Genomic DNA, 20142 nt, shown 5'->3' with positions numbered 1-20142 from the left:
GGCGCCCACCTCTCGAGCTTCCTGAATGACGTCGGTGTTTGTGATTGGACACGGTGGAGTTGTCTGGGCGGGTTCATGTGTGAAAATGAACCAATGACTGCTTCGGCCTCATGACGGTGGTCTAGACCAGGAAGTTAATGTTCCGAGCCCGAAGCAGCAGCAACACCTTTGTAAAATAGAATGTGATGTCCCCGTTCTAGTTATGATAACAAGTGCTGTCGCGTGTATCTGCCACGACCACCTTAAACCAACGTTACATTGTATGAAATAGAGTATTTCTTTTTTACTCCAAAAGTCGAGTTTAATTCAGCTTTCCCTTGCAAGACTTATTAAAAGCTAAATAAAGAGAACACGTAGGCCCTGACACTGTGTTGTTCATCTTAAATCATCAGGAGACTTATTAATGAACATATGAGCTCGCGCTCAAACTTTAATGTCGCCGTCTCTAATAAACAACCCTCGTGCTCCTATCTGTGATCCTGCAGTGCCCCCTACTGGTCACATAGCATATCACCATTACGTATCAAGACAGACACGACTAACAAATGTTCCATGGCTCAATGCTCTTTCTATATCCAGGTTTCTGCATCAAAATAGTCAGTTTTTCAAAGTATTACTCTGGACAATATCAATAAGGCACAAATTGGACTTTGCGAGCAAAAGATGAACAGAAAGTAGGCAGCACCGGCACTCACAAAATAACAGCTTTACGATCCCTGAACTGACCTTCATGTGTAATGACTCTACCACAGTCTTTCATTGCTGTGGTCAGTGGAAGTCAGAGCGGGTATTTATGGTTCATTTCTGGCCACAGCAGCAAAAAGGGTGTTGATGCAGAAAGTGTGTCGCACTCAGTGTGTCCATCATGCTGCTTCTCAACAGGCTCACCCCTCTGTGCCCTGTACATCGGCCAGCTCTGCCCATAACGGTGTGGACTCCAAGATCATATAGTGGACATACAAACTACTGGCCAGCCAAGAGACAGAAGACGTTTGCCCCACCTGGCAGTATTGACCTCACACAGATACCCTTCTCTCCAACCGAGTCTTCTATCTGGTTCTTTTTTGCCTTCATCCAAGCTGCGTGCAACGCGACTATGAAAACATTTCCAGTTTGCGCCTTCATGCTCTCATGCTTCATCTTCGCCAGCCAACTTCTTCACTGCAGTTTCCCCTCAAAAAACAACAACTCCAGTACATTTCATAGAAAACATTTATTCACTAAAGTTCCCTCCATTCCTCTTACCATAGAGCTGCTGGATCATACATAAGCACAGCACTGATGACATGTAATTATCCAACATTAAAAAGGTCGAGAAAAGAATCTAGAGCAGATAAATGCATTTGTCTGGTTAGAGGAATTAAAGAAACACCCTTCCTGATTCTGTTCTTGAAGTTCTGAGCCCTTACTTTAAACATTCATATATATATAAATATATATATATATAAAGAAAGATTCCCTTTACCATGTCACTACAGTTAGGGAGCCGATGAATCAACATACTGTTCGAACTGTTTTTAAAGTGCTGAAAGGTTTATTTGAAAAAGAATTTGATCGGTAATCTGCGCAATTTGAGCTCAAACCACACCTGCGTATTTATCAGTTACATATATTCAGTACTTCGGTGGAAATGTGTGATTGCGTCTGTGTATCTGTAGATACCCCGTTCAAGGCCTGTTGCCATCAGTCCTCTTCAGTACTGTATATGACGGACACATTCAAACAATTGATAGCGCTGCTATACATTTTGCTGGAGAATTACCCCCCCCCCCCCCCATTGAGCATATGTACAGCAATAAATGGAACTTTCATTGGCATCAACAAAGAAGTCTTGGCACTTAACCATGACAATATATTTCATAAAAACAAAAAACAAATCTTGACGTCCTGCATATCTCAAACGTCCAAAATCAGGCAGTCAATGTGCAAAAGGCGTCGTGTGCCTCAAAGGAAGCAGCTTTGGAGGACTGATTCTTGCTGAACAGAAACAGCAGTCTCCTAAACAAAAACAAACAAACAAACAATTAAACGTCACCAAATAACAGACTAAAGGAGAAATCAGTGAATTTGACATTGATCATGAAAATAAAGATGGGTTTATCTTTACTCTCCACGAGCATGACTGAAGTCATTTTCAGCATGGACCAACTGGGCCTCACATCTCATTCCACCAAAGTCCTTCTGACTCGGTGGTAAAACGAATATAAAGTATATATAAAGTCCACTTTAGCACTCGCTGCACCGTTTTGACCAGGAGAACCCCAAAAAATATATCACAAGTTCAAAACATTGGTTTTCTGTTACTACAAAACTATAAACTATTGCGTAATCACCCAAAAACAAATGACTCCTCTCAAATAACACTGCATAATAGTAATTACTGATCATTAAATAAGTAGTAGTACTGGAGTATATCACTCGCCTGTAGCTTGCTAGACCTCATCATCATGTTGATTCATGCGTTTCTTAGACTTCAGTTCTTTCAGCCATGAAGGACAGGAGGCAGCACTGAATGACACACATGCACACGCACACGCACACACACACACACACACACACACACACACCAAATGTTTAACAACTTTCTCATAATCTCATTTAAAGCGTGCCACCATGCTGTTACGTTTACCCGTCGTCTGCGCCGGTTAAAGGTGGAAGGACTCGCGCTGCTCCAGCGAGATGTGCAGCAGTGCGGGCGGAGCGGGGCGCTTGCATAGGTGATGGCGTTTCTTCCTCAATCTGACTTTCTTTCTCTTCTCTTCCCTCATCTTCCTCTGTCTCCTCTTGTCCTCCAAGACTTGTTTTCTTTTTTATCTGAGCCTTGGGAAACAATTTAAGCGCACTTTACCTGATTCAAATGTCACAAATTGGCATCGTTATATTATACGTTATAAAAACGACACTCACAAGTAAGGCTGCAGGGCTCAACCCGGGGAACACGGGGACTTTTTGAGAGGAGGAAGGGGCCATCTTCTGTTTAGGCTGCTCCTCAGAGTCTGACTCAGTCTGCTTAGAAGTTCCTTCTGCAAATGATTAAAGCAGATCAGTCAGAATATGCAGCAATCCATTCTCGAGTACTTTCCACATGTACAGATGTGTTTGATGGTGACGTGTGAATGCAGCCCTAACCTGTGGAGTCACAGCTCCTCCACTTTTGGCTTTTCCTCTGTGACAAACCTGCTCGGAGGGAACGTGACGGACGGGTCCGAGTTCGACTCTTGCCCAGATCTGCCTTGGCTCTCTGTGCGCTGGTGTCGAGGAGGGGAGTGGAGCTCTGTGCACAGACACGCAGACGGAGAACAGCTGAACAGGCCGTCACACCGGAAACATGCCGACAAGGTACTCAGCGGTGCATATTTTCACTTCTAGGTATGTAATGGAAACATTAAATCAGAGTTTGTAGGCAATAATACAGACGTCGACTGCAACCGTTAATCAAAGAGGGAAGGACTAAAATAATAACCTCCGGGAATGGCGGCAGCTCTATGACCCTGGGAAAATCAGTCGTGTCAGGATCTTCAGAGGAGACTTCAGGAACGTCAGGGATGGGCTTGGAACTGCCAAAAAGAAAACTTATTAAATTGTCCAACATTTATTTTATCTTTATTTTTTAGATTCCTTAACAATGAAAACATACCTTTAGCAGTTGGATTCACATTGATATCATTATACGTTATTCACAAAAAGCACACTTTCAGTGATGACGGACCTTTGAAGATACAACAAATCAGTTTGCCCACTACTAATTCGAAAGGGTCTTGGTGAAGGCCAGCAAAAACAGAACTTCCTTGGCGGCTGTAATGAAGCTGAGACTGATCTCAGGTATTCTTATAGTCCAGTTTCACAAAGCCCAGATCCACAGAGTTTCTGTTAACCACAAGGGGGCGCATGGAGCTCAAATCTGGGAAACACTACAGTATGCTGGTGCAGCTACACCAAATTATGCCATCACAAGACACACATTAAGAACATTGATTGTGTTTCATAGACACAATGAGTTATTAATGGTATATAATCAGAAACCAGTGATTAACCAGACCTTCCAAACTGGACCTTCAGGTGCTTTTTGAGCCTACGTTCACACTGCCAGACTGAAGTGACTCAAACGCTTTTCTTTACAGGGCTGTATGAATGCAAAACACTTTCATACGTGTTCCCAGATTGGCAGTTCTGAACTCTTGCATGCATACGTGCTCTGAAGCCACACCTTCAATTCAAGACAAAGAATGACACTAAAACCAGTTTGGTCCTGTTTGTCTCCATCCGACGAGATAGAAGGAAATTAAGAGGCATGAAGAAACGCGTCAGCCTGTAGCGCCCGCTGTGTTTGGCCTGTTAATACATCATTTATTTGGTTATTTACACATTTACCTTTTCAAACTCTGTCATTTCGTACCTGCTGAAACTACCCACCGGTAGAATCGGCTCAGTTAGATCAGAGTGCAGCCCTCCTTCCTACCTCTCGGTGTCAGATGTCTGTTCAACGACATTGTTCCACAGGTCCGGCTCATTGTCTATCAAAGCGTCAGTGTCTTTGTCATCTTCATTGGTGTAGTAAGTGTTCACCTTGACCTGAGACACGGAATGAAGCACATTCATTTAAACACAATAATGAACAAAGAGAGACGTTCATTTACATATCAATGTGTTGACTGGTAAATCAGCACATTTCAACTGCAGATTGTGGAGCTGATGCACGGAGAAAACGGACCAAATGCTGAGCCGAGATCAGCTTCTACAGAGAGAGAGAGAGAGAGAGAGAGAGAGAGAGAGAGAGGGCCAGCCAAGCATGCATCTTCTAATGAGCTGGTCACAGAGACTGGGCTGTCCTCAGTAAACACCATGAGCATGTGAATGCGCACGCACACACGCACACACGCACACCGACGGAGTGACGGCGCACTCCGTCACAAACATTCCTTTGAGATATTTTATCTAATATGATCACTTGGATACATAAAAACGCTTCAGTAAACACTCCTGCCCTCTGATCCTCATCTTCTTCAGAAGCCCACCTATTGGTGAGGAAGCACAGCTTTATTTGCACCTTGTGTTGACATTCTAGCGTGAATGAATGGCCTTCTGGTGGCTTTCCTACAATCACAAGGACAAATCTGTTTCACTGCTTTGACTGAACGAGCGGACGTTTTTGAGTCTGGCTCACGTGCATATTTCTCAGGACGTTATGTGAAGACCCTTTGACCTCTACTGAGCTACTCTTAACTCTTACAAAGCAGGATTCCTCGTTTCTCTGCAGCGGCGGCCGACTCCTGAGTGAGGAGCGACTCAAGCACTTCCTGCTACGCCTGGGAAGGTTACGAAGCGGCGACGAGTCCCTCGGAAACCTCCCTTCCACATCTCCGCATTGCTCCTCCTCCTCGATGTCCTCTTCCCGTTTCTCCTCCGAGGCTCCCCACACCAGACCCAGAGCTCCTTGCAGGGAGCGTCGAAGACTGCTCCCCCAGCCGGCTACTCGTTGCTGGGCGGCCGACAGCTTCCCTCCCCGGTCCTGCACAGTTCACACAGCTGGTTGTGCACCCATCAGGGTCCCTGCAGAAACCTGGATTGAAATGGGGCGGCCTTTTGCGTCTGATCTGGCTTTCAAACTCGCCACATTTCTGTGGTTTAACATACACAGACTTCCTGGAAGTATATTGTTGGACCCTCCCCCATCTCGTCTCGTCCTGACTGATTTTAAAAATCAAACAAAATCACATCACATTATGTGATCACAGCAGTGGAAGCTGCCGTACTTCAGGTCAAACTTGGCGCCTTGGAGCGCTTTGACAGAGCAGCAGCGCCTCTCGGTGGTGAAACCAAAGTAGTTAAAAGGACGCGCCTAACACGTTCAAAACATCCTCAGGGGCCGGGCTGGGAGGAAGATGCCCAGCGTGCGAGACTACAGCGGGAACCCTCTCCACGGCAACGCTTCAGCGCCGACGGTGTTGTACAGCATGAAGCCTCCTTACAGCTGCAGCGTGCACGCAGCACACACAGGCACACTATGACAAAGGAACACAGCGTTCAGCTGTTTGCGTGTTCAAACAGGTGGAGCCGGATGCGTCTCAACTCGTACCGTCAGACCTTCCACCGCGTCAGCATCCCAGTCGCTCCTCCATCCGCCTCGAACCGCGCTCGACGGAAACTCGCATTTCTCTGCATCACATGATCAGAATGGAGTTTTTCCTCTCCTGTCGCCGGATGTTCATTTTGGAACGGTCATTAACCGACGCTTGAACTGCACGCAGGAGTTTTCTGGAATTCAGATTGGCCTCATTTTAAAAGGTTTACATGAACAATTCACAGATGAGTGAGAGAAAATCCATTCCTGAATTACAAGGAGGAATGAAAAGCATCACTCCGCACTCCTTCAACCAAAATGGTCAATAAGCTTATTTTTCCAGGCAATATATACTGTATATTTCATACTTTTTAAATATTCCAAATTGTTTTTGAGGGGATCACCTGAAAATCTTATGTCAAGTGAATTGACTTGTTTTTTGTTGAAATGCACTTATTTAAAAGGAAAAATAAAAAATATATAAAGACAGGAAAAGGGCTCCAACAGAAACACAAGGCAGTAACAGCCTCCAGCCGTGTGTGTGAGCCGTGTGTGTGAGCCGTGCGTGTGAGCCGTGCGTGTGAGCCGTGCGCGTGAGCCGTGCGCGTGAGCCGTGCGCGTGAGCCGTGTGCGTGAGCCGTGTGTGTGAGCCGTGTGTGTGAGCAGTGTGTGTGAGCCGTGTGTGTGAGCCGTGTGCGTGTGCCGTGTGTGTGAGCCGTGTGCGTGAGCCGTGTGCGTGAGCCGTGTGCGTGAGCCGTGTGCGTGAGCCGTGTGCGTGAGCCGTGTGTGTGAGCCGTGTGTGTGTGCCGTGTGCGTGAGCCGTGTGCGTGAGCCGTGTGCGTGAGCCGTGTGCGTGAGCCGTGTGCGTGAGCCGTGCGCGTGAGCCGTGCGTGTGAGCTGTGCGTGTGAGCCGTGCGTGAGCCGTGTGCGTGAGCCGTGTGTGTGAGCCGTGTGTGTGAGCCGTGTGTGTGAGCCGTGCGTGTGAGCCGTGTGTGTGAGCCGTGCGTGTGTCGCTCGTATCAACGTGGACACAACGTGCATCGCTGAGTAACTAAGTGCAACCTTCAGCTTCGGGTGGCGGGCAGGTAGAGACTGATTGCGAAGTGACCCCCCCCCTCAAAGCACATCAGGCCGCACTAAACCTTGGGTGCCTTGTTGACACGGAAAAGTACAGTGGTGTGTGCACCGTGTCCAAAGCAGGCGCTCTACCAAAGACCGGTGGCCCCTCCTCTCAGGACTTCAAACAGCCGGATTGGCTCGGACCAAACGGGAACCGTGTTCATGGAAACATCCCGTGCGAGTCTCCCAATCCACCGAGCCACAGTCTCTGAATCACATCTTTGACAATCCCTTCAAAGTGAGCGTTTCTCATGCTTCGTGCTGAACGTGTGGGCCGTTCAATGTTGCTTTCATTAGTTCAGTGAACGGCAGCGCTTGCAGCCGACTCAGCCGAGTAGCAACAAACGCAGCCGGACGCAACGCATCCACGTCACCCGCGCGCAGCAATCCTCGTTTCAAACGACCTCCAACTCGAACAATGACGAAAACAAAGTGAAAGCAGCAGGAAAAAGACATCTGTGGACCAGACGCACAGGAAGTGAAAGCCTCACGACCTTTCAGGTCACTCACTGTCATAACCACACGCCTGCATACCGGCGTCGACGCCGACAGACACACAAACTTTTTTTTTTTTTTCATTTTTCATTTTCTAACTGCTTATTCCGCTATCGGGTCGCGGGCCAAGCTGGAGCCAATCCCAGCAGTCAATGGGCGAGAGGCGGGGGACACCCTGGACAAGCCGCCAGTTCATTGCAGGGCAACACAGAGACAGACAACCAGCCACACACACACTCACACCTACGGGCAATTTAGTGTCACCAATCAGCCTAGGCTGCATGTCTTTGGTGGTGGGAGGAAGCCGGAGAACCCGGAGAGAACCCACGCAGACACGGGGAGAACATGCAAACTCCTCACAGAAAGGCCACAAGCCGGAGACGAACCTGCGACCATCTCGCTGCGAGGCAACAGTGCTTACCACTGCGCCACCGAGCCGCCCCAGACACACAAACTGAAGATGCAAAACAAAGAAAGAAAGAAAGAAAGAAAGAAAGAAACGCACCCAGAAATAAGAGCAAACCGACTGAAGGGTACGAACTCTTCACCCGTCGGTTCCGAGGGATCGAGCACGAGTACAAACGCAGGCGCAGTTACCTCCTCCTCGTCAGCCGCCTCGACTCGCTCTCCCGTCGACTCCTCCTCTTCCTCTCTCGCCGCATGCTTTTCCTCTTCCTCTTCCTCCAAGCAGACGAGCCGTTCCTCCTCTACCTTTCTCTCCGTCTCCTCTTCCTCTTCCTCTTCCTCGAAGGAGACGAGCCGTTCCTCCGCTACCTTTCTCTCCGTCTCCTCTTCCTCTTCCTCGAAGCAGACGAGCCGTTCCTCCACTACCTTTCCCTCCGTCTCCTCTTCCTCTTCCTCAAAGCAGACGAGCCGTTCCTCCTCTACCTTTCCTTCCTCAGCCCGGGGACTCTTTGCTTTCTCCACCTGCTCTCGCGGCGCGTCGGGGGGGGCGATGTGGAGGGGGGGCCCCGGCGCGTCTGCCCCCCGGTCCTCGTCCCAAAGGGTCTCTCCGGTCCGCGCTTTGGCTCGCGAGCCCCACCGCGTACGCTTGACAGAGAAATCATCGAAATCCACGCCGATCAGCGGCTGCTTGACGGAGAAGTCCTCGAAAGGAACTTCCATCGGACTCTCTGTGGCCCGGGGGGGGGGGCGGAGCGGTGGGGGCCCGTGCTCAGCATCGAAGCCGATGAGACCCAGTCCTCCCTCGCCCGCTGCGCTCCCTCCTTTCTGGTTCGCCATCCCTCCCCTTCCTCCCTCTTCCTCCACTTCCATCCTGCCGTTCCCCGTTTGTCTCTTCCATTTTTCTTCCTCCACCTCCTCTCTTCTCATGCGCTCCTCTTTCTGCCGTGCACGCTCCCTGCCCTCCTCCACCTCCTCTCTTCTCATGCGCTCCTCTTTCTGCCGTGCACGCTCCCTGCCCTCCTCCACCTTTCTCTGCCACATTAATTCCAACTCTTTCTCTCTTTCCCGTTCTTCTTCTTCTCCCAATGTCCCTTTCTTTCTCACCCACTCTTCCTCTAGTTCGACCTCACTCGTTTCTTCCTCTCTCAGCCTCTGACTCTCTCTTTGTTTATTCTCTGTCCTCTCTTCTTGCTCTTGTTTAAGTCTCTCCTCTTTCTGTTTTGCTCTCTCTCTTTCCTCCTCTCTTTGTTTCTGCAGAATGAGTTCTACCTGTCTTTCCCTTTCCATCTCTTCTTCTCTCAGCCGTTCCCGTTCCCTTTCTTCTTGCTCTTGTTTAAGTCTCTCCTGTTTCTGTCTTTCTCTCTCCCTCTCTTCTCTCAGCCGTTCCCCCTCTTCTCTCAGCCTTTCTTGTTCCCTCTCTTCTCTCAGCCTCTCTTGTTCCCTCTCTTCTCTCAGCCTCTCTTGTTCCCTCTCTTCTCTCAGCCGTTCCCGTTCCCTCTCCTCTTGCTCTTGTTTAAGTCTCTCCTGTTTCTGTCTTTCTCTCTCCCTCTCTTCTCTCAGCCTCTCTTGTTCCCTCTCTTCTCTCAGCCGTTCCCGTTTCCTCTCTTCTCTCAGCCTTTCTTGTTCCCTCTCTTCTCTCAGCCGTTCCCGTTCCCTCTCTTCTCTCAGCCTTTCTTGTTCCCTCTCTTCTCTCAGCCGTTCCCGTTCCCTTTCTTCTTGCTCTTGTTTAAGTCTCTCCTGTTTCTGTCTTTCTCTCTCCCTCTCTTCTCTCAGCCGTTCCCCCTCTTCTCTCAGCCTTTCTTGTTCCCTCTCTTCTCTCAGCCTCTCTTGTTCCCTCTCTTCTCTCAGCCGTTCCCCCTCTTCTCTCAGCCGTTCCCGTTCCCTCTCTTCTCTCAGCCGTTCCCGTTCCCTCTCCTCTTGCTCTTGTTTAAGTCTCTCCTCTTTCTGTCTTTCTCTCTCCCTCTCTTCTCTCAGCCGTTCCCGTTCCCTTTCCTCTTGCTCTTGTTTAAGTCTCTCCTGTTTCTGTCTTTCTCTCTCCCTCTCTTCTCTCAGCCTCTCTTGTTCCCTCTCTTCTCTCAGCCGTTCCCGTTCCCTCTCCTCTTGCTCTTGTTTAAGTCTCTCCTCTTTCTGTCTTGCTCTCTCTCTTTCCTGCTCTCTCTGTTTCTGCAGCATGACCTCTATCTGTCTTTCCCTTTCCATCTCTTCTTCTCTCAGCCTTTCCCGTTGCATCTCCTCTTCTTTCAACCTCTCTCTCTCCCACTCCTTCCTCAGCCTCTCCTTTTCCCTTTCCCCATCTTCCCCCTGCCTTCCCTTTTCATTCTCCCTTTCTTCTTCTTTTTCCTTCCGCTCCTCTTCATGCCGAAGTCTTGCCTCTTCAGCGTCCTCTGCTCTCCGCCGCTTTTCAAACTCCAAATGTCTCGATCGCTCCGCCTCCTCCTCTTGCTCATGCGATGAAATAGAGACGGGCTCCACAGTTGCATTCTGGGAACCGTCTTTTTTGTCATCTTCTCCTTCACTGGAGTCAGAGTCTGAGCCCAAGACCAGCGGAGGCCTGCCATCGTCTCTGTCCACAAAACCAAAGCGAACAGAACGCCGCTTGACGAGGTCCTTCTTGGGAAACTGCCGAGCGTCCGACCCGGCCTCATCGGGAGCAGTGCGGCCTGCAGACGGGCTGCGTCTGCGCAGTTTCCCCTCATCCGCCGATGCTTCGCTTTGCTGACGCTCTCCCGATGCTCCTCTATGACTTCCGGCCGACTCGTCGACGACGAGAGGACTTTCAGACGTTTTCATCGGGGCTTCCTTGGGCTGCTCAGGAGGCGAGACCTGAGAGGGGGGCGTCTCGGTGGCAGGAGGTTCGACAGGTGGCGTTTTCAGTTCTTCCTTTGCTGCTGGCGGCGCCCCTGCCCCAAAGCTGTGGAAAAGATCAAAGCTGTAATCATACTGTGTGTGAGACTCATATTTTGTATCTGTTCATTTTATGCAAAAAAAAAAAGAACATCTTAATGCAAAAGTATCAAGTCGTGGTTTCATGAGGAGCGACGTGCCGGAAGGTTTCCTTCCAGGAGCGGAATCTCACGTCAACGGCGCAAAATGCATTTCCTGTCTTCAGTGCTGCAGGCGACGTGAACAGATGAAGACGCGGTGCGCACGCTCACCGACACGCCATTGCTTGATTAAACGTATATCTGCTTATTACCCCCCCCCCCAGCATCCGCACAAAGACCAGCCTGTCGGGGGGGGGGGGGGGAAGAAGGAAAAGCCAACTTTGCCAGAGGCACTTTAAATGTTCTTAACGCTCGCTTATCTCTCCATGATTATTTTACACAGAGCTGGGGGGGGGGGGGGGGCTGGTGGAAGACGGGAGAAACGTTGCTCTCTCCCAGGAAACCAAACAAACAAAGCAGAACAAACGAGTGAGGACAAGAAAAAGGTTTGGGGGGGGGGGGGGGGGGGATTCATCTGAAATGAAAAGTAAAAATTGAGCTTGTGATGGAACGATCTTCTCCTTTCACTCGCGTCTCGACACGTCAGCAGACACGAAGGCCCCCACCGACCGCAGGCTCACTCACCTCTCAGGGGGAGTCCGTGGCACAACCTGAGGCCTCCTGTCGGTTTCGGGGTCCTCGGCGCTCGTCTCCGTGGCCCAGCTTTTGATGCGGGCCTTTACGCCTCTCGTACCCGCTATGATTTGTGGCTCCTCCTTCTTTGTTGGGACTTCTGGCCTCGGCGGCGAGTCAAACAAAAGACTGATTCGGTTTTTAATGCTTCCTCCGCCACCGTAATCCTCGGTCGGCCCCCCCTCATCGCTCGCTCTGGGGGTTGGACCGGACGCCGTCTGCTTCTGCTCTGCGTTTGAGGACTTTGGCGTTTTCGTGCCGTCTTTGCTGCTGCTCGGAGTCTTTGTAAAACTGGGCTGGAACTGCAGGGGGGGGCCATCGGACTCAAACTTTGACGTGAGCTCCATGGACAGCCGCTTCCTGGTGCTGCCCCCCCAGCGATATTCTGACTTGGGTGTAGATGAAATGCCATTATTTGATTCTTCGTGGCTTCGGGAGACTGAAGTCTGACTTTCAAACTCCTTCTTTTTTCTGTCCGAGTCGGGACCGGGACCGGGACCTGTGGGTGTCTCGCGTTTTGTCTCGGCCACATTGTCTCTAACGATATGTCCGGACTTGGGTGTGTCTTTGGGTAAACCGGTCGGCGGGACCGGCTCTGATCTTTCCGCGCTTGGGGCATGCCCAATCACTTTGGCTTCTTTGGGTTGGTCTCTCTTGAGCACGGCATGAGACTTGGGTTTAGAAACAGCGATGGAGGGCTTCTGGGCCGAGGTCCCGGGGGCCCCCGTGGCCCCTGATGGTCCGCTCTGGCGTGTTGTTGTCGTCTTTGGTGCGCGGATGGAGTGAATGCTGCCGTTCTTCTGCAGGGAGAAGGGCTTGGGAGCCAGCAGGGGCTTGGGTCCGAGAGGAGGCCTGGGGTCGGGCCTGCCGGCGGTTTGGGCGACTTGAACCGGGCTCTCCATGACAGAGTGGCTGAAACGGACACGGAGGAAGAGTTACCATTCAGCAGAATCAGAGCAAAACAGCCTGCAAGGGAACACAGAATCAGCCCCGGCTTACAGAGCAAAACAGCCTGCAAGGGAACACACAGAATCAGCCCCGGCTTACAGAGCAAAACAGCCTGCAAGGGAACACACAGAATCAGCCCCGGCTTACAGAGCAAAACAGCCTGCAAGGGAACACAGAATCAGCCCCGGCTTACAGGGCAAAACAGCCTGCAAGGGAACACAGAATCAGCCCCGGCTTACAGGGCAAAACAGCCTGCAAGGGAACACAGAATCAGCCCCGGCTTACAGGGCAAAACAGCCTGCAAGGGAACACATAATCAGCCCCGGCTTACAGGGCAAAACAGCCTGCAAGGGAACACAGAATCAGCCCCGGCTTACAGAGCAAAACAGCCTGCAAGGGAACACAGAATCAGCCCCGGCTTACAGAGCAAAACAGCCTGCAAGGGAACACAGAATCAGCCCCGACTTACAGAGCAAAACAGCCTGCAAGGGAACACAGAATCAGCCCCGGCTTACAGAGCAAAACAGCCTGCAAGGGAACACACATAATCAGCCCCGGCTTACAGGGCAAAACAGCCTGCAAGGGAACACAGAATCAGCCCCGGCTTACAGAGCAAAACAGCCTGCAAGGGAACACAGAATCAGCCCCGGCTTACAGAGCAAAACAGCCTGCAAGGGAACACAGAATCAGCCCCGGCTTACAGAGCAAAACAGCCTGCAAGGGAACACACAGAATCAGCCCGACTTACAGAGCAAAACAGCCTGCAAGGGAACACACAGAATCAGCCCCGACTTACAGAGCAAAACAGCCTGCAAGGGAACACACAGAATCAGCCCCGACTTACAGAGCAAAACAGCCTGCAAGGGAACACACAGAATCAGCCCCGACTTACAGAGCAAAACAGCCTGCAAGGGAACACACAGAATCAGCCCCGACTTACAGAGCAAAACAGCCTGCAAGGGAACACAGAATCAGCCCGGCTTACGTTTGAATCAGAACCACTGCAGATACAAGCGCCGCCGTCACAGAGGCGACCCGAAACCAAAGGCTAGCGCACAGAGAGAAACGGCGGTGAGATTTCCACGCGTTGCTCAAAGGCATGCAGTCGGGCCTGTCGGACTTTTGCTCAAACCGGTAACTCCACCCAGTTTGATCAAATGCTTCGTCAGTGTGTCAGTCTGACATCAGAGGCCAGACGTGCACCGATCACAGAGAACACGAACCTCTGTCAAGTCATGACGTCATAGCTTCAGAGAGCACAGGTGTGCATGTTAAGGTACCCTGGGGGGGGGGGGTAATCTGGCATGTTTTCTCCTGCAGGACTCGGTGAAATCATTTTAATTTTAATGTTTGTCTTTCACGTTTGTTTCCTTTTCTTGTTTCTTTTTTTACTTCTTGGTTCGGGAGGAGACTCTGGTCCTCTGAGGGCCTCGCGTCATAAACCAAAGACTTGTAACGGGGACGTGAAGGCGTCATCGATCCGTATGCTTCGTTACAGGCTGTTAATAAGTTACTAATAAACAGGTCGGCACCGAACTCCCGGTCGCCGAACCGACAGCCCGAGATAAATGAATGGAGGGACCGAAAATACTCGCGTTCTCACCCGACGTTACCCCGAATACTCTCGTTACAAACCTGGGAGCGAGTACGGCGCGCGAGGTTTGGGCGCTTCTTCCAAAGAATATAAAGCTTATTACCTTCCGTCTTCACGCAGACATGCAGGTTAAGATCAAAGAAGCCGGAAGTAGAGGGATAAAGGTGTTTCTGTGGTTTCCGCTCGCCTCGCCCGCTTCGACTGTTTTGAGTAAATTCCCACTAACGAGACATCAGAAGCTCCCACGCCCAGCAGACACTCCCTCCGCCCGCCTCAGGTTGAGCCACGCAGCTCGGCGGGGGGTCAAGCTCACGCAGAGGCGCAGCGACACCGGAAACTGGGTGTATTTATTTCACAATAAAAGTGTGATAAATTTAAAACGTGCTTCGATGCGAATGGGCTTAGAATCATATTATCTATATTTACCTTGAGACTGTTGTTTCTTTTCTTCTTCCGTTTGTCGGCGCTTGATGGATAGATTCTCTTAGACATGATGACGAGTGAGTAGTAGTAGTCTATGTTCAGACACCGCTCTATGGTATTGTGAATTTTTTATCAACTTTATCAACAACTAGCGTATGTTTTGCTCCAGGTAAAACTACAGGTATACTATTTTATGAAAGTATTCTTGAAATCATTTGTTCAGATTTATTTGCCACTCTGTCATGCTATGATGATTGACGATATGGGAAATATATTTTTTTTATGTTAAAAATATCCAAAATATACCCCAATATACTGGGGTGTAGGTGTTTTAAGTTTAACTTCCTGCATTATCTTTTTGTATTGCCGCTTTTATTTTGACGTGCTTCCTGCTTGGCACTTAGCGCGTGCCTTGCAAACGGAAGTTTGACGGATGCATGAAAACGAGATGTTAACGTTTGTTTTTCTCGTTTTTTCTACTTGTTCAAGCACCTGGCGAGAATTGAGAACAAGCTTTCACGGAATCTCCGGAGATTCACAAGGAACACACACTTTTTGCGGAGAACGCGAATTGATAAAGAGTGTTGCACGGTCAATGACCCTTGACCTTTCTGTAACACCAAGGAAATTTCATAAATGCATTTAATAAAGAGGCTGAATTCGAGTCCCCATTATTTAACATCATAACCATTTGGTCGACGGAGGGCTCTTTTATTTTGTCAGCTCAAACCGGAAACGTGCTATTAACTTATTGCACTTTGGATGGTGTCTTTGGGTCAATTGGCTGGATAAACAGGTTCTTATCGCGGTGAAAGCCACCTTTACAGTGAGAAGAGAATGGATCCGCGGAGCTCCGGGTAATCCGGTGATTTATCAGCAGCGCAGCCAATCAGAAGTCACAGAACAATAATTTGCATAATACATGCGCATCTAAAGCGCTCATTTGCGTCGCCTGTGATGGAGAGCAAAACGCTCCCGACACAAGTTAGATCTACTTCGATAATCATTTTGATAATACTTTTTACGTAAAATATGAAATGGGTTCACTTTCAAAATAATCAAGATGTAATTTAATTTTAGAGTTTTTATTTTTTTCTTTAATATTTTTTTTTTAGAATTCACGAAGCCTTGAAATGAATGTCGCCATCGCCCCCTGCTGGACATTTCTAAGAAACCACCTCATATCCTCCTCTGATGACTCACAGGGCAAGTTGTCATGGCAACTGTACAACGCGTGTCTCCAAAAATAAGAGCTTGGCCCGTTCACCGACACTTCTCTCGACGTTCGACATCTCCGACGCCATTTTCTTCTTCTTCGAGCATTAATCAGAGAACGAGAGCCAGGATCTAAAACACCGGGAGACCGAGGAGAGTCCGCGCGATGAGAGGAACCGAAGCCCGCAGAGACGCGCCTGCTGCTGACGGCGTCTCCGGCGGCGGCGGGCACCGCAGCACCGCGGCACCGACGCGTGGCCGCAGGCCCGGTGACGCCGCTCTGAAGAGGCTCAAGTCCCGGAGGAGCCCGCTGGCGAGCAGGCCCGTCACGGAGGAAGACCTGCGCGCACGGAGTGGACACATCACGCCGGAAGACGTGCTGGGACTGAGCGCGGCGACGCGAGGTTTCCGCCGTTCTCTCTTTTACTTACCGACATAAAATACAACACGCACCCGGTTTAACGGCTGAAAATGGAGACAAATACGGTTTTATTTTTTACGGTTGTTTTAATTGTCTGAGGGAAACACAAGACCCGACGAACTTGTCTGACGTCATTTCCTGTTCCTGTTTCTAAGCGGCTCCTGCGACATTGACGAGACGGCGTCCGGAAATGATATGGTTAACTAAAACGAGTAGTTTTAATTCAGTTATAGTAACAATAAGACAAGTTAGACTGTCATCAGTGTTTTCATAAAGTTTACTTTATTGGAAATAAATATGGGAAATATTTTTTTTTCATGTTAAAAATATCCAAAATATACCCCAATATACTGGGGTGTATGTGTTTTATTGGAAATAAAGTAAAACTGTAGAGAGTGGGTGAGAGACATGTTATATTATTAAATATTGAACATTAAACATTCCTTTTAAAGAGGAACGCATATTCTGGTTGCTCCATATGTGGACCTGTACGGAACATTTCATCTTTTTTGTGACTTTAAAACAACGCTGTTACGCTCCTGCTTGTATTTTGTTGCAGGATACCTCTGTAAACCCGAGGACAACATTTACAACGTGGACTTTGTGCGCTTTAAGGTCAGAGACCTGGAGACCAGCACTGTCCTGTTTGAGATCGCCAAACCCCCGCATGCAGGTACTGCACGTGTTGCCGTCAGCTTCAAATCAAAGCAGTTAGATCTGGTTGTGTTGTCCAAAGACAGTCGTCAGTGTCGTTCATTTCAAATGTCTGTCCTACGTTGTGGATCTCAGAGGACGACGAGGAGAACCGGGATGCGGACGCCAATGCGGGGCGATTCGTGCGCTACCAGTTCACCCCGGCCTTCCTGAGACTGAGCACTGTGGGAGCGACGTGGGTGACTCACACACACACACACACACACGCACACACACACACACACACACACACACACACAATCAACACACCTGACATTGTCTCCAAAGAGACACTGATGGGGCGAGAATTCCTTCTGCAGCAACATCATTAGACAAGAAAATCACTCGGAGAGCGCAGACCTCCGCCAAGAACCTCCGTCTCTCTATATTGTGATTCACACCAAAAGTAATGGCCCTCCGTTTATTTTATCTTTATTTTGATGGCAGAAGTTATTTACAAAAAGCAGAATTTCAGTAATGGCGGATTCTTCTGGATCTAAATCCAGTGTCTTGGTAAAGGCCAGCAAAAACAGAACCTCCTTTGTGGAGGTAATCAGAGAGAGTTTATTGAAAGTTCACAAAAACATTTCATCCAGATCTGTTTCCTCAGGTATTAAAGATAGAACAAATCCGTTGATCTGCTCCGATGTGGAATTGACTCAGCTATAAGACGACACTTGTTAACACGCAGCAATGCAAGTGTAACCCCATAAAAAAAAAAAAACAGTCCCAACATTTCCTGAACATTTCATCAAGATCCGTCCATAACCTTTTAAGTTATGTTGCTCTCAAACGAGGGGGGGGGCTTCTGCTGCAGCATCCCAGTCTCCTTTCTCTGCATGTCATCCAACCAGGGTTGAATTCTCCGTCGGAAACCGGCCCCTGAACAACTTCCGGATGATCGAGAGGCACTACTTCCGCGATCACCTGCTGAAGAGCTTCGACTTTGACTTCGGGTTCTGTATTCCGAACAGCCAGAACAGCTGCGAGCACATCTACGAGTTCCCCCGGCTGTCTGACAGCACGGGTGAGTCCCGCCTCCTGCTACGAGTCGCACGCGGAGAGAAGGATTCCATATGAATTATAATGACTTCATGTCATGTCACAGTTCTTATTGATTACATGCTGGACTGGAGGAGCATGTTAGCAATGAAAGCCCGATTTAGAAAAACAACAACCTCCCTTTAGGCGACGGCGCTCCAGAAGCATTTGTCAACAATAAAGCTGCTTTGTTGGTGTTTGGATGGGTGATGCGTGTGTCTTTCAGTCCATCAGATGGTGGCGTGTCCTTATGAGACCCGGTCGGACAGCTTCTACTTCGTGGAGAACAGACTGGTGATGCACAACAAAGCGGACTATGCCTACAATGGAGGACAGTGATGTAAAGAGGCATAAAGAAAACCACATGCATGCACGTTTCCTCACAGTTCCATGCACACGGCTGAGCATTTCCTGATCAGCATCTGATCTGAATGGTGAAGCTTCCTTTCCAAAATGGTTTGATTTGTTTTCACTTATGGACAGATCGAACAGTTTTTTTTAAAAAGATGATGAGTCTTTTCTAAATAATAGCCCCCGCCGCCCCCCCAGACGTATACACACTCAATCCCAAATGTGACACACACGTCCGTTACGCAGTGTGAGTCAGAAGCAGCTGCTCTCACAGCGGCTGCCTCGAGAATCCACTCGAGACAATATCGTTAGAGAAAAAACAAATCATCCACAAAAAGACTCCTGTCAAACACACATGGTCACTCCTGAGAGCTCATCTCCTCCTCCTCCTCCTCCTCCTCTTCCTCCTCCTGCAGACAGACACAACAACATCAGGGCTGCATGATGCTAATCCAATGTGTTTGAGCTTATTGATATATTTCTATGTATTTATTTAAAAAATGGTGGGGGGGTTATAAAAAGTAATTTGTAATTCATTTTGAAGAAGAAGAGTACATTTAGCTTTAGTTACCTGTTACCTATTTTTGTTCCCCATGTCTGAAAATATGAAGCTGGAAAATGTCAGGAAACTGAGTGGTCTTTCTTCGAGCTGGTGTACTTCCTCTTAGGATTTAAAGGTGGTGTTTGTAATATATATATATATATATATAGTTTGTAAAGCGTGATTTAAAAATAAATCTACTTTTTCAGATACAAGATGTGTGCTGTGTTTTAATCTACGTGGATGTCAGAAGCTGAAGTGAGTTGAGCTGATCTTGGTGGTCAAGATGAACAGTTCCACAGATGGCCACTGGGGGGAGACAACTCACAGCTGGGCTGCAAAAGATCATGTTTGTGGAAAAGATCACAGCTGTGGTTTTATTATTGTCCGTGAACATGTTGACGTTCTGATATTTGAAACAGCACACGAGGTCATGACCTGATCTATCTATATTTTTTACGGCTTTGATTTTACTGCACAAGATAATTCCGCGTCACCACTAAAAAGCTTGATATATTCTTTAATTGGTTCCGAATTGCTGTTCCTTGATCATCCGTTTATTGAGTCTTGAGCTAAACACAATCCAGATCTCTGTTTGTTCCCTTTCCGGCTGCTTCTTCCTATCTCTGTGTTCATCTCTTGTTCACTCTCAGCCTCTCCCACTTTCCAACTCCTTGTGGCCTTTTCTCCCTCCCTCGCCTCTCCTTTTCTGTTTTCCCCTCCACACCTATGTAGCTCTCCCTCCCTCGCTCTCCTGCTCTGTTTTTCCCTTTTCTTTCCTCCTCTCTCACCTGGTAACCAGACCTCTGGAAAGGAGTGTTGAGTTTCCACTTTCCCAGAGAAGAGGACAATCTGAGCCACACAAAGACAAATAATGGACCCCCTCTGCTCTCTCCTCCCGTCGCTGTGCCTAAACAGCTGCACACACAGACACACAAACATATGCTCAATTATATATGGATGCATGTTGTGCTCTCTTTTTGTGTTATTGGCCTTTCCCCGTTTACCCTCATTAATTTATTTTACTTTTCCGTGTGTGTTGGACCGTTTCTTTTTTTTTTTTTAACTCCTGCTTCAGTTTTTGTGTCCTCGCCGACGACCTCCTTTGGTCTCTAGCTTTTTCAGATTTCTCTTCATCTATTCTAAATTGGATAAAAACATTTAGATCTAATTAATTTAAAGATGTGGTGTTGATAGGGATTGCACAATATCAATATA

General features: G+C 48.7%; 2 protein-coding genes across 2 annotated transcripts; one reads left to right on the top strand and one right to left on the bottom strand.

The window, feature by feature from the left end:
* Positions 1-1224: 1224 nt before the first annotated feature.
* Positions 1225-14731, bottom strand: LOC137898164 (trichohyalin-like). The gene is made up of 20 exons (XM_068742162.1): positions 14666-14731; positions 13586-13598; positions 13490-13502; positions 13394-13406; positions 13301-13313; positions 13209-13221; positions 13115-13127; positions 12977-13035; positions 12885-12897; positions 12793-12805; positions 12697-12709; positions 11650-12609; positions 8273-10991; positions 4460-4572; positions 3464-3557; positions 3130-3274; positions 2908-3023; positions 2630-2820; positions 2423-2508; positions 1225-1998 (listed from the first exon to the last, which is right to left on the bottom strand). Exons 1-19 carry the CDS (start codon positions 14729-14731, stop codon positions 2433-2435), a joined length of 4656 nt encoding a protein of 1551 aa, XP_068598263.1. The 3' UTR covers positions 1225-1998; positions 2423-2432.
* A 1299-nt stretch (positions 14732-16030) lies between these two features.
* LOC137898438 (protein unc-119 homolog B-like) lies at positions 16031-19127 on the top strand. The gene is made up of 5 exons (XM_068742474.1): positions 16031-16281; positions 16858-16971; positions 17088-17187; positions 17846-18018; positions 18259-19127. Exons 1-5 carry the CDS (start codon positions 16044-16046, stop codon positions 18369-18371), a joined length of 738 nt encoding a protein of 245 aa, XP_068598575.1. The 5' UTR covers positions 16031-16043; the 3' UTR covers positions 18372-19127.
* The last annotated feature ends 1015 nt before the right edge of the window (positions 19128-20142 follow it).

Source organism: Brachionichthys hirsutus, chromosome 8 (genome assembly GCF_040956055.1).
Source record: "Brachionichthys hirsutus isolate HB-005 chromosome 8, CSIRO-AGI_Bhir_v1, whole genome shotgun sequence".
NCBI lineage: Eukaryota > Metazoa > Chordata > Actinopteri > Lophiiformes > Brachionichthyidae > Brachionichthys > Brachionichthys hirsutus.
The sequence above is the reverse complement of the archived record's forward strand: the minus strand, read 5'-3'. Positions and strand labels throughout refer to the sequence as shown.